Here is a 17,807-nt window from a genome sequence, read left to right on the forward strand (position 1 = left end):
ATTTACAAAAATACCTATAGCTAGTATCACTTAATGGTGAGAAACTTGAAGCTTTCCTACTAAAATCAGGTATCACATGTTTCCTAAAATCAGGTATAAATGTTTTCAACATTTCTTCTTTACATCATAGTGTAAATTCTAACTAATGCAATAAGACAAGGGAAATAAACAGACTGAGAAGGAAGAAATAAAACTGTCTTTGTTCATAAATGACAAGATTATTCATGTAGAGGATCCGAAAGATCAACATAAAATCATTTATAGTCCCTGGCTGGTTGGCTCAGTGACCTGATGTGTGGATGTCCTAGGTCTGATTCCAGTCTGGGCACATAGGAGAAGTGACCATCTGCTTCTCCATCCTTCCCTCTTCTCTTTATCTCTCTCTTCCCCTTCTGCAGCCGTGGCTCGATTGGTCTGAGTGAGTTGGTCTCAGGTACTGAGGATGGCTCCATGGTCTCTGCTTCAGGCACTAAAAAAAAAAAATAGGTCTATTGCTGAGCAATGGAGCAACGGCCCCAGATGGGCAGAGCATTGCCCCCCAGGGGGCTTGCTGGGTGGATCCCAGTTGGGGTGCATGCAGGAGTCGGTTTCTCTGTCTCCCCTCCACTCACTAAAAATGATAAAAAACATCATTTCTAGAATTAATAAGTGATTATAGCAATGTTGTAGGATACAAGATTAATATATGAAATCAATTGCTTTTCTATATTCAAACAATGAACAAGTAAAATTTGAAATTAGAAACATAATACCATGTACACTGGCACTCCCAAAATAAAATACTTTATTATAAATATAAAAAAGCATGTACAAATACCTAAAAGAGACTAATGAAAAAAATAAAAGAAGAAATACAAATAAATGGAGAGATATTTCATGTTCATAGATAGGAAGATTCACTATTGTTAAGATGTTAGTTTTTCCCAACTTGATCTACAGATTCAATGCAATTTAAGTAAAAATCTCAGCAAATTATTTTGTGAATATCAACAAACTGATTGTAAAGTTTATATTGAGAGGCAAAAGACCTAGAATAGTTAACACAATTTTTTTTTGAGAGAGAGAGAAGGGAGAGAGAGAGAGAAGCATCAACTTCTTGTTCCACTTAATTGTGCCATTGATTGCTTCTCATATGTACCCTGACCAGGGCTTTAACCAGCAACCTCAGAATCAAGCTGGCAACCCGAGGATCAGTATTGGAAACCCCAGGATTGAACAGGTGTCCTTGGCACTCTATCCACTGCACCACTGGCCAGGGATAGTCAACACAATTTTGAAGGAGAAGAACAAAATAGAAGGATGAATGCTACCTGACTGCATGACCTACTATAAAGCTACAGTAACTGAGACAGTGTGGTATTGGCAAAAGAATAGATAGATCAATGAAACATAATAGCGAGCCTAGAAATAGACCCATATAAATATTACCTAATGGTCTCAGAGAAAAGAACAAAGGCAATACAGGGGAGTCAAGGTAGCCTCTTCAGCAAATGGTGCTGGAACTACTGGACTGCTGCATAAAAAACAAACAGACAGACAAAAACAAAAACAAATATAGATACAGACCTACACTCTCCACATAATTAACTCAGAGTGAATCACAACCTAAATGTAAAATTCAAAGCTATAAAGCTCCTAGAAGGTAACACAGGAGAAAACCTAAATAACCTTGGGTATGGTGATGACTTTTAGATACAGCACCAAAGGCATGAGCCATAAAGTAAATAATTGGTAAAGTGAACTGTATTAAAATTAAAAACTTCTGTTCTGTGAAAAACAGTATCAAGAAAATGGGATGACAAGCTACAAACTGGAGGAAACTGCAAAAGACACATTGGTAAAGGGCTGTCATCCAAAACATACAAAGAACTCTTAGACCTCAACATAAAGAAAACAAACAACCCAATTAAAATTTGGGTCAAAGACATTGACACCTTGCACAGATACACAGATGACAAATAAGCATATAAAAAGATGCTCCACATATGTCTTTAGGGAAATGCATATTAAAAAAAATGAGATACTACTACATTACTTATTAGCATGGCCAAAATCTAGAACACTGACAACACCAAATGTTGACAAGGATGTGGAGCAACAGGAACTCTCATTCACTGATGATGGGAATGAAAAATGGTAGAGAGACACTTTGAAAGACAAACTGGCAATTTCTTACAAAATTAAACATACTCTTACCATATGATCCAGCAGCTTTGCTCCTTGGTACTTACCTAAAGGAGTTGAAAACAAGTCCACACACACAAAGAAACTGCACGTGGTTGTTAGTAGCAGCTGTATTCATAATTGACAAAACTTGGAAACAACCAAGATGTCCTTCAGTAAGTGAATGAATAAATAAACTGTAGTTTAACTAGATAATAAAATATTTTCCTATGCTAAAAAGAAATGGACTATCAAGCCTTGAAAAGACATGGAAAAAAAGCACTACATTTTACAAAGTGAAAGAAGCCAATCTGAAATGGCTACACATACTGTATGATTCTGATTACTATATAATGTGTTGGAAAAGGCAAAACTATGCAGACAAAACGATCAGTGGTTGTAAGGTTTGGAGTAGGAGGAAAAGATGAATCAGCAGAGCACAGAGGATTTTTAGGGCAGTAAAAATACTCTGTATGATATCATGATGATGGATACCTGCCATTATATGTTTGTCAAAACTTACAGAAGGTACAATCCCAAGATTGGACCCTAATGTAAGCTAGAGACTTTGAGTGATTGGTGTGTCGATATAGATTCATCTATTGTAACAACTGTATGACTCTGGTGGGGGGTGTTGATCATGGGGAGGTTTGAGAGGTAATGGGAGGGTAAACAGGAAATCTGTACACCATTTCCTCAATTTTGGTGTGACCCTAAATCTGCTCTGAAGAATAAATTCTTAAGTTAAAAGATGAAGTTCTCTTTCATTTATTTTTCCCCCACACTTTTTTTTAGCTGATGCCCCCAAAAGCCAAAAGCAAAACAAGTCAAAATTGTCCCATTCCAAAATAAAATGTTACATTCCTCATCCAGAACATGCAAATGAGATAATCAAACGCTGGTTTTGCAACCCCAGCTCCACACTCACCTTGAGAGTACAGCATTGAAAATGAGCAGAAGGCTGAGAGAAGATTCACAGGCACCCAGCAGATGCACTGCGTGTGGCACGAAAAGTTCAGACAGATGTTTCCAGAAATCTCTGAGGAACCTACCAAAGACCCCACCTAAGAGAGAAAGATCTACCTGGACACAAAGGGTCCAATTTGTTGTGATCCAGTGTTAGCTCTTTGGGACTTTGGGCTGTTTCACCAAATGGAGAAACCTCTGTTCCAGTCAATAAATGGGGAATTGGGCAATGCTTTCTTTCATTCAACACTTCTTTTTGTTTTGTTTTGTTTGTTTGTTTTTACACTTGACTCTGCTGTCACTGGTTTTTAATCTTCTCTGGATTTTGTTTACTTTTTATTTCTTAGTCTGCTTTTCTGCAATGGAGGCAAATATGTTCCCTCCTAATGATCATATTCTTCTCACATCAAATTTATTCTCAGTAGGCAGCGAGAAAAATTCATTCAGCAATTTTCTCGGTTATTAGTTTATTTATTTTGGATGATTTGGTTGACGTTATTTTAAAATCCCTTGGAGCTCACTGCTCATTTCCCATACACATTCTTTTCAACAGATATTTAAAATGTGCTCATAAATAGAGTGTGTGTGTCAAAGATCAATTCACCATGTGCATTCTGATAATCCTATTATGTTTGCTTTCAGTTCTCTCAGTAGGGAGATTTAGAAACTAAAATATGTTTGGGATGAGAAGGTTTAGTTTGCTCTATGATCAGGAAGTGCAGTGGTTTGGATGTGTAGGCTAGGAAGGTGTAAAACAGAAACTGATAGACCCAGAACACACTGACCCAGGTCAGTTTTAAACTATTGCAAAACCTCTATACTGGTTGGTAAGAAACAGGCACTGCCCCAAGACCCCTTATGGCTTGGCACCTTGGTTCCCGTGGACTTCCCCACAACGCAGCAGCTACAGGGTTAACTCTGGCATGCTGGAGGTCCCTTTTTAACTACCAATGCCTGATTCAGTTTTGGTTGTTCAGTATTACAACTATCATGCTTTAGTGAAAGAAATGAAAAGGAATTACAACTTGATTGGCAATCCTGAAGGAATATCCTGAAAAAGTAGAAATAATAATATTAGAGGTTAACATCTATTGAGTTCTAAAGGCTTTATGTGTACTTACTTATTCAATACCCTCAACTATCTTGTGCTGTGGCTATTACTATTTACCCCTATTTTGCAGAAGCAAAACTGAGACCCCCGTGAACTTCTTTGTCCAAGGTCATATGACTAATACATAGAATTTGAATTTGAACTCAGGCTGACCTTAGAACCAGTGCTTTTTTCTAAGTCTTCCATGGCTCTGACCTTGCATGAGTCTCTATGCAATAAACATTTATTGGGCTCCTGCCATGGAGAGCAAGCATTGTGTTCAGCACAGCAAAAGCAAAAAGTAAAACCTAAATCCTGTCTTTGTGAAGTTCATTATCTAGTGCATCAGTTGAGCTCCCCGCCCCCGGCGCTGGACAGCACAAGTTCCACACACCCCTTTTCATGAAGAGAGATCATTTGATGAGCCAATTCTGGAGGGCATATTTGGTATATAGGACTCTTCTTTGATGGTGTCCACTCAGATCAGAAGGGCAGTATTTTCATAGGTTGCTTTCTAGGACATGAGAAATCATTTTTTGGTATAGAAATTTTGCCTTTCACATTGAGATAGAAGTTTGTAGCAATGTTTTATATCAATATGAATTCAGAGTAAGGCAGGTCAACTCAAACTCCCTACAAATGAATATGAATATAAAACATTTTCATTTGTACAGTCATAGCAACACTCAGAATTTTAGGATGAGATACCTGTGTCTGATTTTAGAAAAAAAATTGTATGTCACATATATTATAATAACATAAGGCTTATTTCAGGTAAATATGATGGGATCCTAGAACATATTTTTTCTGTATTAATGCATCATATTTGATAATAATGCAATGCCTCCAAAAGAAAATTCTATTTTATCCTAAATTCAGTTAAGTTGTTATGACAATAATTAATGTGTTGTGTTAGAAGAGGTATTCGTACAAGGACAGGCTGGATGAAGAAACCTCCAAACACATCTTACATGTAAAACCTTTTCTGTGATAAATAGAGGGGAGATTTTTATTACACTTGAAAAATAGGGACCACAAAGCCAGAGCTAAAATAATCTGCTGTCTTCCTTGAGATAAGAAATCATTGTTCACTTCTACTTTGCAGTTTTTTCTTCAACTGCCTGACCCTGATGTACTTAGGAAAACCTCGTTTAGTTTCCACCATCACTCCTTACTGTCTTTCAGTATAATTTACCTATTTTTTTCTTAAGAAAGAAAGATAAATAAAATGGCATTTTAAATATAAGATTTAGAAGGCAAAAACAGTCAGATAGTTTATGTATATTCAATAACATTTGGAAGCATATCACTAGCTCTGAATCTGGTTTCTGATCTTGGGTGCATCCCTTACTTATAGTAGTTAATTAGCCACTCTGTGACTAAGTTTTCCTCACTGTCAAATGGTGATAACAAGAGTATCTATTTTATTAGCCTTAATATTGATTGGGTGAAAATATATAAAATATAGAAAGATATAGTAGTTTATATATAAGTACTTATCTATATATTAAGAATGAATTGAATATTACATATATGAACAATTCATTGTACACAATAAACTTCAGCTACAATTATTATTACAAATCTGCCAAATTTTATAGGAATGTATTAGAAACATTCACTTAAAGTCCTAAAACTTGAACTTGATATATCTGCTTCTTTGACATCTTAAGTTCTTTAATTTTGCCAGAAAAAATAGTTTGAGGATTATATCACATTTCTGTTAAAAAACCCCAAATTTAATTGTAAGGGACTAACAGCTTTATATAATTCAAATTTATTTTATTTTGGAATTTTTAATAACAAAGGTTGTCATTTCATTTTAGCTATACATTTTTTTCAGGTGTGGCAAATTATAGCATGATTCTAAGAGGGCCATTATTGTTATAGAAAAAAGATCTAGCATTCAGCTATAATGCTCCATCACTGTAATTAGTCTTCTTTACAGGCTATATTTGGGATGTGAAAGATTTGCTATGCCATTAATTTTTTATCTGTTGGATCAGGTTCACCACTAAGAATCTGATGGAAATTATGCATCCCTTCCCCATCTCAGAAAAAATGTGCCTACACACCCCATTTTGAATGTCATTTTCAGGCTACTCATGAATCCCATGAAACCCACCCACAGACCTTCGTTTCCCAAACACTTCATTTTTGGGGAGAATTTCATGGATTCTGCAATAAGAACCCCATTTTTTGTGCCTTAACAGAATAGACATTGTGGTTTTGACACAGTTCTCTGGCCTGGCCAAAGTATGTTGTACAGTGGTTTTCATGCAATAGTCTTTCTTGAATGAGGAAGATGGTTGAGATTTATAGAATAAAGTCACCCACAACTCAGATCTCCTAAGCACTGACTCCTTCCCAATTACTCCTCCCCACAATCATACTTCTTCATTGAACTATTTACTGAGTAACTAATATGGGCCAAGTAATATGCTAGGTGTTGGGATACTATGAAATATAAGACATGCTCCCTGCTTTCCAGGATAGGTAAACCAAAAAAATATAATATGATGTGATAAAGATATGAAATGATATGGAAATATGGAGGAGATAGGGACATAAAAGTCAAAAGCAGCAATATTTTATATGTTCAATTTGTTAAATCTTAAATAATGGATCAAATTCTAAGTCCACTTGATATTTTTATGTGCAAATAGTTTTACAGAATGAGAACTTACTAAAGTTTGTAGAGAAGTTACTAAACTTACAAAATTAAAATAAGTTATTAAAAAAGTTAATCACAGAGAGTTGGCCCATTCCAGTGTCAAACACGTCCATATAATCACGTTCAGGGTAGTGGATAGAGAGTCAAATAGTTCAAGTTCAGAGCGTGCTGAAGTGAGAAGTATTCCCCTCAATCTGTCATCTGAATAAAGCATTTTCCTGGAAAGATTTAGAATACAGCTTTCATTCAGGTTGTGGCAGTTCATATTTTACTCTCGAAAATGCAGAGAATGAATAAAATATAAGAAAATTTGAATGGCAAGCTTGTCTTCAAGAAGTTTCAGTGGCAACAACGCATCCTGGATCGCATCTTTGATCTGTGAATGCTGCCAGAATCACTTGTTCCCCACAGGGCTCCTTTAACACCCTCTCCATCACAGATCAGAAGTCTCTGTTGGCCTTTGTTGCCCTCAAGGTTGTGAGGTGGGGAGGCCACCTGCTCCTGCTGCCGAGCAGGAGACAGGGAGGCTCTTAAAGGCTAGTGTCTCCTGCAGCACAAGGCTGTAAGGAAACAGGAAGGCTCTTAGAAAACCTGACACTGAAGAAGTGAGACCTGGTGTTCTCAATCTTAATTCTATTGAGGGGACTGAACTTCTCCAGGACTTGGGGTGGTATTATGTGGGCAGAGATTCAGGTGGCCTTAAGCAGGGTTAATTAATCAGACGTTACATTTTAGTTTCTCCTAATTAGAAAGAGCTGCCAGGAAGAATTAAAGTGTAATTTGTCACTCGTTTTGATTGTCCTTCCTCTTTACCCTACCTAAGCTGAAAGGTGGAGTAAAGAGAGAAGAGCTGGAGGTCAGAAGATAACTTGCAAATAACTTCGCATCCCAGCAGAGGCACAGGCAGGATTCCAGGGGAGCAGCTCCAGGCTCAGACCCCAGGGCGGCACGGAGGGGCACCCGGTGTAGAACAGGCGGATGCAAACTCCCAGCTCCCGGTGCCAAGTAGCTGGAGGGCGAGAGTAGGGGAAGCAGGGAGGTTCCCGAGGGGGTAAAGCTTGCTTGTGGGTGCACTACGGGAGCCAGACGTGCTTCGAAGTCCGCCCCGGGGTCCACATCAGCCCCCAAAGTCTGGAGCTGAAGGCAGGATTCTAAATCGCCTTAGATTTGGGGGCTCAGGGTCCAGAGGAGTGTGAGGTTGAAGAGACTTGGAGATGAACGGCTGGTGGGGACCCTTACCCGGCAAGATCGAGGCAGAGAGCAGCGTTCAGGATCAAGACTTAGGATATCAATGATACTGTCCGCATCCCACCTGATCCTTGCCACCGTCCCATGAGGTAGATGTGGTAGTAAGAACGGTTACTGAGACTTGACGGATAAGGGAAAATGAAGACTCAGAGGGACGCCAAAGTCGCTAGAGCAAAAAGCTGCTGGCTGCGTTAGGCCTGCGGGCGCCCAGGGGCTGCGGAGGCGAGAGCGGGAGCGCGCCTGCAGCTTCCTAAAGAAACTCCGGATTTTGCTTACACCAGAATTCTCTGCCCTCTCTGTGCCTCCACCCCGTTGGCACAGCCCCAAACGCAGTTAAATACCCTTGACGGCATAGTCTCCCAATTCCTTGGGCGCTGTTTTTGTTTTGTAGGCCACGATTCCTCAGCGATAAAGTCAGCGCGAGCCAGGAAGCCCCGGGTGCGCTCACGCGTGGTGAATACACTAGGAAATTGCAAAGCCTCGGATGAACCTGACCCCGAGCGGACGTTGGTTCCCCTTTTCTGGCCCCTTTTCTTTTGTTCTCCTCAACCCCTCAACCATTATTGTGGGTGCGGCTGGCTTCTCGTGTGTCTTTCTCCCACTCCCCATTTCCCATCCAGCCTATTCCGAACGGAGAACCCTCAAAATAGGGCGGGTGGGCTGGACAGGGAGGGCGAGCTGAGAGGGGCTCGGGCACTGAGGCATTCAACAGGTCTTATCTGAGTTCGCTCCCTGATCGAGGCGCGGCGCAGAGCGGAATAGGACACTGGTACAGCCTCGTGGGGAGACAGACGCACGAGCAATGTGACAGGAGGGTGATGAGCTGGGGTGGTCTGAACGTGGTGTCAGAACTCGCGCTTAGCTTTTAACGACTTCATTATTAAAAGTTTGCAGGACAGAGCTGCCACTGTCCCCTGGACATGGCTTCGGGGTCACACGCTTCTCAAGACTGTCCCCTGGGTGGGAATCGCGCCTAAGTCCCAGGCGAGCGGACCCGCCCCCTGCGTCCCCAGGCGCGCTCTCGGGGACGCGTCCCTGGGCAGAGGGCTGGAGGCTCGAGGTCCGGGAAGCTGTCGCACCCTCCGGACTCCGGAATCCCACGTTTTACGAGTCACCCTGCCGCCGTGACTCTGAGGGGCACCGTGTGGGCGTAGACCAGACATTGCCCGGGTCTTGTCGGACGCTCGCCCCGCGGGGCCGCCACCGCCGCGCGCCTCGGCCGGCACCTCCCACCTCCGGCGTCGCCCCTCCTCTCTCCCGGCCCCGCGCCCTCCGCGGCGGGTTCAATCCCCGCGGGCACCCGGAGTGCGGCGGACCGTCTGCGCCCGCGCTCCCCACGCCCTTGCCGCGGAGACCCAGCCCGGGGCACCCGCACGCCGCCCGCACCTCTCGGGGCGACCGCGGCGGGCTGACTGGGCATGCTCAGGAGCGGGGCGGCGGGGCGCCGCGGGAGCCAAGCGCATGCACTCGCCGGGCCGCGCGCCGGCCGTCCAGGGGCCCCGCGCGCCGGCGGCCGCTCTCGCCGACGCCCTGGACAGTCTGGGCAGGACGCCGGCCAGGATGGCCTCCCTCGCGGCATACGGTAACGGCGGGCGGGCGCGAGCTCGCAGTGGCTGGGGCGGGAGGGGCGCGGGAGCCACCCTGTAACCCCGGGAAACTTCGGGGCCCGGCTCTCGGAGGTGGGGAAGAGGGGGCGTCGGCTGCAGCGCGCGCCGGCCGGGGGCTCGATGTTCTGTGGGGCTGGAGGCTGCCTGGGACCTGGACAAGGGCGTGTTTGCTGGAAGAGCCGGTGGAATAAAAACGCCTAAAATTTAGCTGGTGTCTGGGAGTTTTGGGACTCCAGAAAAATCCAACTCGCTTCCAAGGGAAAGGGATATGGTGTTAAGTTCTTTTAAACGATGAAAGGCTTGGAGTTTGAAGATCTGCGTTCAGTCAGCACTTACCTTGTCCCTGACTGACCTTGGGCAAGTTGTTTAAACTTTTCTGTGCATATCTCCATCAATCAGAGATGAGATTTCTCTCTGACAGATGCTATGGGGTTAAATAATATACACAAAATACGTTTTTAATGCAGAAAGAATGAGCTTGGAAAGAAAAACTCCATCGAAATACAAGGCATTATTTTCTCCCTCTTTTTAATTTTTGGATAAAGAAATATATGTTGTTATTATTGTTACTTTTTAAAAGGCATTGCAAAATTCTTAAGGAAAACTAAATCGCGGTGTGAAGGTTTTGGACTTAAAAACCCCAGCGCACTGGGGAAGTCAATGAGGCCTTTTTCTTTCTTTCTTTCTTTTCTTTCTTTCTTTCTTTCTTTCTTTCTTTCTTTCTTTCTTTCTTTCTTTCTTTCTCTCTCTCTCTCTTTCTTTCTTTCTTTCTTTCTTTCTTTCTTTCTTTTCTTTCTCTTTTTTTTTCTTTCTCAAATCAGTGTTCCTGCTTGCGTGGAAGAAGCTGTTCTCTGTAGTCTTTTATCAGAGATGCTGCCGAGACTGGGTGATAGGAAGCAGAAACTCCAGTAGAACTCTCTCCCTTCCCCAGCTTGCAATCAGTTGTTGCTCCGGTAATATCTAGTTTTTGTGTTTTAAACGTGCAGGTAGCGAGCAGTTGTTGGGGAATGTTCTGCAGGGACATTTTCAAGCCTGGAGTTGTTGAGAGGGAAATTTCTGCTCTTTGGCATGGAGGCTTTATTCTCTAGGCCAGTGATGTCCCCTGCTCATTTTTCCAAGGTTAAAGAGGTCAGTCTCTCTTTCTTAGGACTTTGAACTGCTTTAGATAGATGATCACTCAGGTGGCCCTGAAGGTTTGTGACTGATGCTTGCGAACTGCTAACGAGTTAGCAGGTTACACACAGTGCATGCTAGTTGCTTTTATCACCTTACTCAGAGCATTTTCTGCTGGGTTGTGAGTTGTTCTTGCTCCTGCTGCACAAGTAACATACACCATTGTCAATCTTGGGTCACCATCTGGGGGACTGGTCAACATTCTGGTGGTGGTTTAGGCACATTCATTGGCAGAAATCTTTTACTCCTTTTTCTATCTAAGGGATTTAACTTCTAGTTTTTATATCACGTTAGATTCCCACAGTCAATTTCCCTGTGGGAACTGTCAGCAATAGGTTTATTTATGTAACAATCAGTTCTAGAAATCTCTAGAAGCTTTAAAAGCTTAACTGGGTACCCAGGTGGAGAAAATGAAGCGGTGTAACTGTTTTTGAAAAGCAAGCATGTTTCAGTAATTAAAGGAAAAGGGGGGCGGCGGGAAACGATCATTTTTTTCTTTCTTTTGGCAACTAAGAATTACACGGGGAAGTTCTCTTTAGAACCTTAGCGGGAACTGAAACGGATTTAAATAAATATATCTTTTAGAATTTGTGCCATTTAAAATATATCCTTGACCCAGTCTGCTCCCTCCTCTATTCTTAAAGTGGTGAATACACTTGATCACCAAGTGCACGTCAATGGTGACCCCGAGACAAGACAAGTTAGCCCATCAGTGTTTTCAAACGAGTGAACAAGTAGAGGAAAAAACAAAATTGAGCACAATGAATATATTCCTCACCCTTGACAGCTTGGGCACTGTCAATATCCTTATCTGATTAGAGCTTGAGCCAGCTCTGGAATCTTCCACAAATCATCTCTCTGAAAATCAAAGTGCTTTAAAAAAAAAAAAAATGTCCCCTTTCAATTCTCTCCGATATGGGTTTAGATGGTATGATGGGGGATGGTCTAAGTTTCTCAGCTGGAATTAATAGGATTCAATTTTGATGTGCACTTGCCTGATTTAATAAATGCCTTCGGTCCTGGCTCAGCACAGGAGCTGCCGAGAGCAGGAACAGTTATACTGTAGACCGTGTGCTTTCAGGTTCCCGAGGAGAGCGAGAAATCTGGTTTACGCGTGTGTTTCACTAGTGGCAGCTTCCTGTAAACCTCATCAGCTTCCTATCTAAATATGTGCTTTTGATCCTATATTGCAACCTGCTCCTTCTGAGCATGAGCTTTTACATTCAGGCAGCCGTCTAGACTCTCTAGACTCACACATTCTAGAAATACAAAATGAGATTAGGGTAATCAATAACTATATTATGCCCTCTAATAAATATATCTTGAATGGAGGATGTAGTTTTAAAATTTCTGGATTTCTAATGCTTTCACCTTTTGTGCTCACCGCTGATGCTTTTCTTTCCTTTGTCGTTTTAAATGGTTTTGGTTTTTAACTGCTTTTAGCTCATTATATAACCATGTGCATAAGACCAAGGATGGGTGACAAGTCCCTTTTAGAGAGAAATGACTGGGACTTGATTTGTTCTTGGCCATGCAAAAGGAGACACAGGGCCATGTCCCGGGATGAACCAGGAAGAGACTTGGGGTTAGACAAGTCTGGCATTGTGCTGTTATTTTCAGATTTGACGAGGCTTAATAAGGGGCCCAAGGAGCTTATACAGCACAGTGGGGCTATTTCAGATAGGGAAAGCCTCCACGAGGAGGTATTTGAGTAAAGACCTAACTGAAGGAATTCTATATGTATGGGAAAAAACACTCCTGGCAAAGGGAACAGTAGGTGCAAAGGCCCTGGGTCAAGAAGGAGCTTGTCATATTCAAGGTTAGTTAGAAGGTTAGTATGGCTACTGCAGAGAGTGCAAGTAGAAGACAAGAAGGAAATGCAATTAGAAACAATATTATTTGTTATATCCATTCTCTCATATTCCTCCTACATTTTATATTGCATCTTTTTTTGTGGACTTGTCCTTCTGTTTAGGGAGTATTGTTCTGTCCTTGGCTTTATAATCTCACTCTCAGCTGTGACTGTGACATTGATCAGACCAAATGTGAGACAGTGGCTCCAAGTGCAAGGTCAGTGTCTTAGTAGGAAGCCTGTAAACTGAGACCACAAAATTTTCTGCATTTTAAGTTGAAGTGTGGTGTGTGCTGGGACCCAGACAATAATAATGGCACTGTACCTGAATTATTTTATTTTAATCTTACAACAACCTTTAAGAAATTAGTCCAATGTTACTCCATATTCATTCGAAGAAATTGAGGCTCAGACAGATGGAAGAATTTACTTAGCCTTACATAACGAATGTGAAGTCCAAATGCAAATCTAGAGAGTTTGGCTGTGGAGCCTGGGGTCCAGGTGTAGTTAGAAAGAGGCAGAAAATCAAGGGCTGTATGGGTCAATGTGTGGGTAATTCCAGGCAGAAGGCGTGGCTTGAGCAAAGGCTAATAGACTGGGGATGACCAAAAGCTCAGGACTTGTGATTGGAAGAGGCTAAGGGAAGGGGGTGTTGTGAGAGTCAAGCCTCACTGTGCAACACGGGAATGGAGAGAGGTGATGAGATGAGACCCTATAATTTCCTCCTATGATTTTGTCTTATTCAGGTGACTCCTGAATCAAAATCATCAACTCAGAACTTCTCCCTAGTATGTTTATACTATGCTTGTATACTCAGCTGTCTGCTAGATGTTTCTACTTGTCCACCACTCTAGTGTCTTAAAGTCTATGTATCCAAAACAGAAGTCCTCTGCTGTCCCTGTTTCCTATAGTCCCAGTGGTACAGCTGCTCAGCTCCATCTATGCCTCAGACTCTAGCCGGGACCCAGGTACCAGAATAAATGAGGTCTCCCCATTTCTCTCGCAGACGGCGGGGTCAGCTGGAGAAGGTGGACTCCTAAACTGAGAAGGACAGTGCACTGGTGTAGGGGAGGGGCTGGAGCAGGGGGGGATGGGCTAGGAACAGTTACTTGGAGGAAACATGTTAAAAGGACAGCTGGGAGCAGGAGGGCATTCCAGGGAGGGGCAGCAGCATGAACAAAGGTGAAGGGAAGGGATGACGGGCTGAGAGGGAGCCCCTAGCAGGTGGTGCTGGTGAGGATGCCAGCTGAGCCAGGAGAGGTTGGCAGGGGCCAGTGTGCTCTATTCAATCACCCAGGCCAGAATTCTGGCAGTCCTTTTGAGTCCTCCCTGTCACCTCCTGTTCCTCAGTTTTCTTATCTCTAAAATGGAGTCACTCTGAGGTTTAAATGCAATAGAACTTGTATCAGTAAGCATTAGCTGTTACTATCAACTGCCAATCCCAGCCAGTGTACTCTCAGTTGCCAATCTCGTTCATTCTTCTTACTTCAAGTCTTCACTCTGACTGTAGTGACAACCTCCCAGCTGGTCTCCCTGCCTCTAGTCCCGGCCCCTCCACGCCCCACTGACAAATCTGAGCCCTGATTCTGTTTCTGTTTTTGATTCTTCAAGGGCTCCTCTCTGCTTACAGGTCAAAGTCTAACCTCCCTAGTTTCACAGACAAGGCTCTCAGGGAGCTGACCACCCTTCTCTGCTGCAGCCCTAAGCCCCAGCGTCCCGCCGTTTAGGGAGGGTGTGGGTTTAGTGTGGCTGACCACACCAGGTCCGCTGAGGTGCCTGGACTTTGCTCTGAAACATACCTCCCTCTGCCTTGATGAGGTCCACCCCCACTGACCCTCCTCATCTGACTTGGTTCCTTTCTTGGGACCTCTCAGGGACCTCTCAGGGTAAGTCCTCTCCCAACAGTCTTCAATTTGGACTATAAGGACAAGTCCCCTCTGTGGAACTGTTTTTGTTTAGATTTGCCTACGTGTTTACCAGAATCCCACGTTCAGTGGAATGTTGTAATAGGCACTGGCTTTTTCGCTGTGGTTACGATGAGGGGTAAAATAGTTCCAATGTTGAGATGGGCCTGATTTTTGTTGGTGGTGGTGGTGTAAGATCCTATGGTTTATGAGCTGGGGTCCCCAAACTACGGCCCCCTGAGGCCATTTATCCAGCCCCCGCCGCACTTCTGGAAGGGGCACCTCTTTTATTGGTGGTCAGTGAGAGCAGCATTGTTCTCATTGAAATACTGGTCAGTTTGTTGATTTAAATTGACTTGTTCTTTATTTTAAATGTTGTATTTGTTCCCGTTTTGGTTTTTTACTTTAAAATAAGATATGTGCAGTGTGCATAGGAATTTGTTCATAGTTTTTTTTATAGTCCGGCCCTCCAACGGTCTGAAGGACAGTGAACTGGCCCCCTGTGTAAAAAGTTTGGGGACCCCTGGTTTATGAGTATACCCAAAATAATTGGGTAAAAAAAAGTGTGTTAATTTTGTCACACGTTTCTGTTAGGTTGGCCTCTGAAAACAGTCTACACGAGTTGATGTCTGTCTTGGTCCCTATAGAGCCTCATGCTTAGCCCATCAGGCACGAGACTGTCCAGGATCCCTGGCTGGTGATGCTCTTCCGCCCCACTCTGTCTGTGCCTCTCTTCTCCAGCGTCTGCCTGGTGTGTGACACACCTAGGTTTCCATCCCAGCTCTGTCACTTTTCACGAGTGTGACTCCGATTGAGTTCCTGAATGTTGTGAGCCTTTAGTTCCTCTTCTGCGTGGTGTAATAATGAGAGCCACCTTGAGTGAGTTGTTTTGAAGCCGACGTGAAATAATGCATGAGAGTGAAATGATGAATGTTTAGCACAGCGCCTGGCAAAGAGAAAGTGTTCGACAGCAAGTGTCATCTCATTCTACTGCCATTTCATTTTCTGAATGCTCTTTCAGAATTCACATTCCTTGTTTGCCTTGTCATGAATTCTCCTTTTTATTTCTAAAAATATATATATTCATATATAAAAATATATATAAAATGTATTTTATATATAAATATATATACATTTGTATATATGTATTTATATATGTGTGTATATATATATATATATATTTGTGGCACTAGATGTTACATACAGACAAATGGGCAAGACAAATTTTTTAAGTGACAAATAATTATACAGTGACTACTATGTGGCCACCACCCAGGTCAAGAAACAGAGCATTCCCAGGACCACAGAGCCCACCCTGCACCCTGGGCCCTCCCACAGTTCGGAATGCCTTCTTTTTCCCACAAATGCAACCACAGTGTCGACTTTTGTGCTAGTTATCATGTTACTTTCTTTACCTTTTTATGCATCTGTAAAGAATATAATTTAGTTTTGTTGTGGAATTTTCATAAATAGAATCATGTATTGGTTTGTGCTGCCTCTTTCATGCAACAAAATGATTGTGAGATCTGTCTGTAATATTTTGGGTAGCTTCATTTTCTTTGCTGTGGGTATTTCATTTCATAGATGTCCTGAGGCTTTTTAAAATATAAAATAAGTGCTACGAACACTTTCTATGCGCTGCCTTATAAGGTAGGTGCCTTTATTAGTCCTGCTGTATGTATGGGGAGATGGAGCCACTTAGAGATGAAATAACATGCCCAAGGGTTGAAACCAGGTGTATAATCTAAATACTGACTTCAGAATTTACAGACGTTTATTCATCTCATTCAGAGTCTCAGGTTTTTCCATTAGTTACGTGATTTTTAAAACCTTAACTTCAGTTGGTTCCTAAAGGATTAAGTAGATACTCAAATTTTCCTATAAAATTAGCATTTTTGTTTAATTCGTACACCTTCCTTGATGCAGAGTCACCTTGTACCGTAACTGCCACACATCTTTGTACTTGAGTCTTTTTAAAGATATTGCCACCAAAATTACGCCCTATTTTTACTATTCACATATAATTCCCATTTCAATAGTTTTACCATTCAAATTTATTCACGGCCTCTTCCCAGGCATTCATTACTAATTTAGGCATTCTGCTTCTTTGTTGATTACTAATTTCTGAGTATGTTTTTTCCCTTCATCTGTCAAATGCCCATCTATTGGGATTTCTGTGCTTGTAAATCTCAATCAAGCTCTCCTTCCCTTTTTTCCCTTCTCCTCCTACGCTCTCTCTCTCTCAGCACCTTTGATGCCATTGACCTTGTCCCTTGAAGGTCACCTCACTTCCAGAATCTTATAAGGATCTATCGTGGGTGAAGCATTTAAAAAGAATTAAGAAAGACAACTTTAGCGCAGTTAGAGCACTCTGATATGTTTTTGGTCTGGGTTTTGTTGGTTCAGCTCGTTCCACAAATATATACTGAATTATTTGCAAACTCTGCATTTTGTGAAGCTGAATTATTTTAACCATACCACATCTTCCCCCCCAACCCCCCTCAAAAGTGAGATAAGCATTATTGTCACCATTTTCAGGTGAAAAAAAAACAATACTAAAAGAAACCCAAATGGAGAAAAACAAAGAAACAATGATCATTTATTTAAAAACAAAAATCCTTTCGGGTTTCTTTCTTTCCGTTACTGAAAACAGGTACAGGTGTAAGTCTTCCATAAAAGCAAAGCGGTGTCTGAGCAAGTGCAGGAAAGTAATATCCAGCAGACCTGGGTGTGAAGCCCAGGTCGGCTGATTCCCAGCCCAGTGCTCTTTGTCTTTGATCACATCAACGACTCATGAAATTGTAATAGATGGGAAGGGGGAACGGCCACTTGTTTGTTCTTTCATTTCAGGCATTCTTTTCTTTCTTTCAACCAATGAACATGTGTTGAAGATATTCCTTATGCCAGGGACAGTGCTAAGCTCCGGAAATGACAAGATTGAATAACACCTAGGTCTGCCCTTGATACACAAACAGTTAACCAGTACAGGAAGTCCCTGCTTGGCAAAAGTTTGTTACAGAATTGGCTTCATGAAAGACCTACAGTGGTCCTGTGTTCACTAGACGAACGAAGCCCAGAGGTTTTCTTCTTTTCTTTTTTTTCCTTCTTTCTTTCTTTCTTTCTTTCTTTC

General features: G+C 42.3%; 1 protein-coding gene across 2 annotated transcripts in view; it reads left to right on the forward strand.

Annotated features, from left to right (window-relative positions):
• Nucleotides 1-9,388: 9,388 nt before the first annotated feature.
• ANO4 (anoctamin 4) overlaps nucleotides 9,389-17,807 on the forward strand; it is a 428,231-nt gene continuing 419,812 nt past the window's right edge. For both annotated transcript variants that reach the window (XM_066262603.1, XM_066262613.1), the window contains exon 1: nucleotides 9,389-9,723. In XM_066262603.1, coding sequence (XP_066118700.1) covers nucleotides 9,603-9,723 — 121 coding nt within the window. In that variant the 5' untranslated portion in view covers nucleotides 9,389-9,602. The remainder of the gene's footprint in view (nucleotides 9,724-17,807) is intronic.

This window comes from Saccopteryx bilineata, chromosome 1 (assembly GCF_036850765.1).
Source record: "Saccopteryx bilineata isolate mSacBil1 chromosome 1, mSacBil1_pri_phased_curated, whole genome shotgun sequence".
Taxonomy (NCBI): Eukaryota; Metazoa; Chordata; class Mammalia; order Chiroptera; family Emballonuridae; genus Saccopteryx; species Saccopteryx bilineata.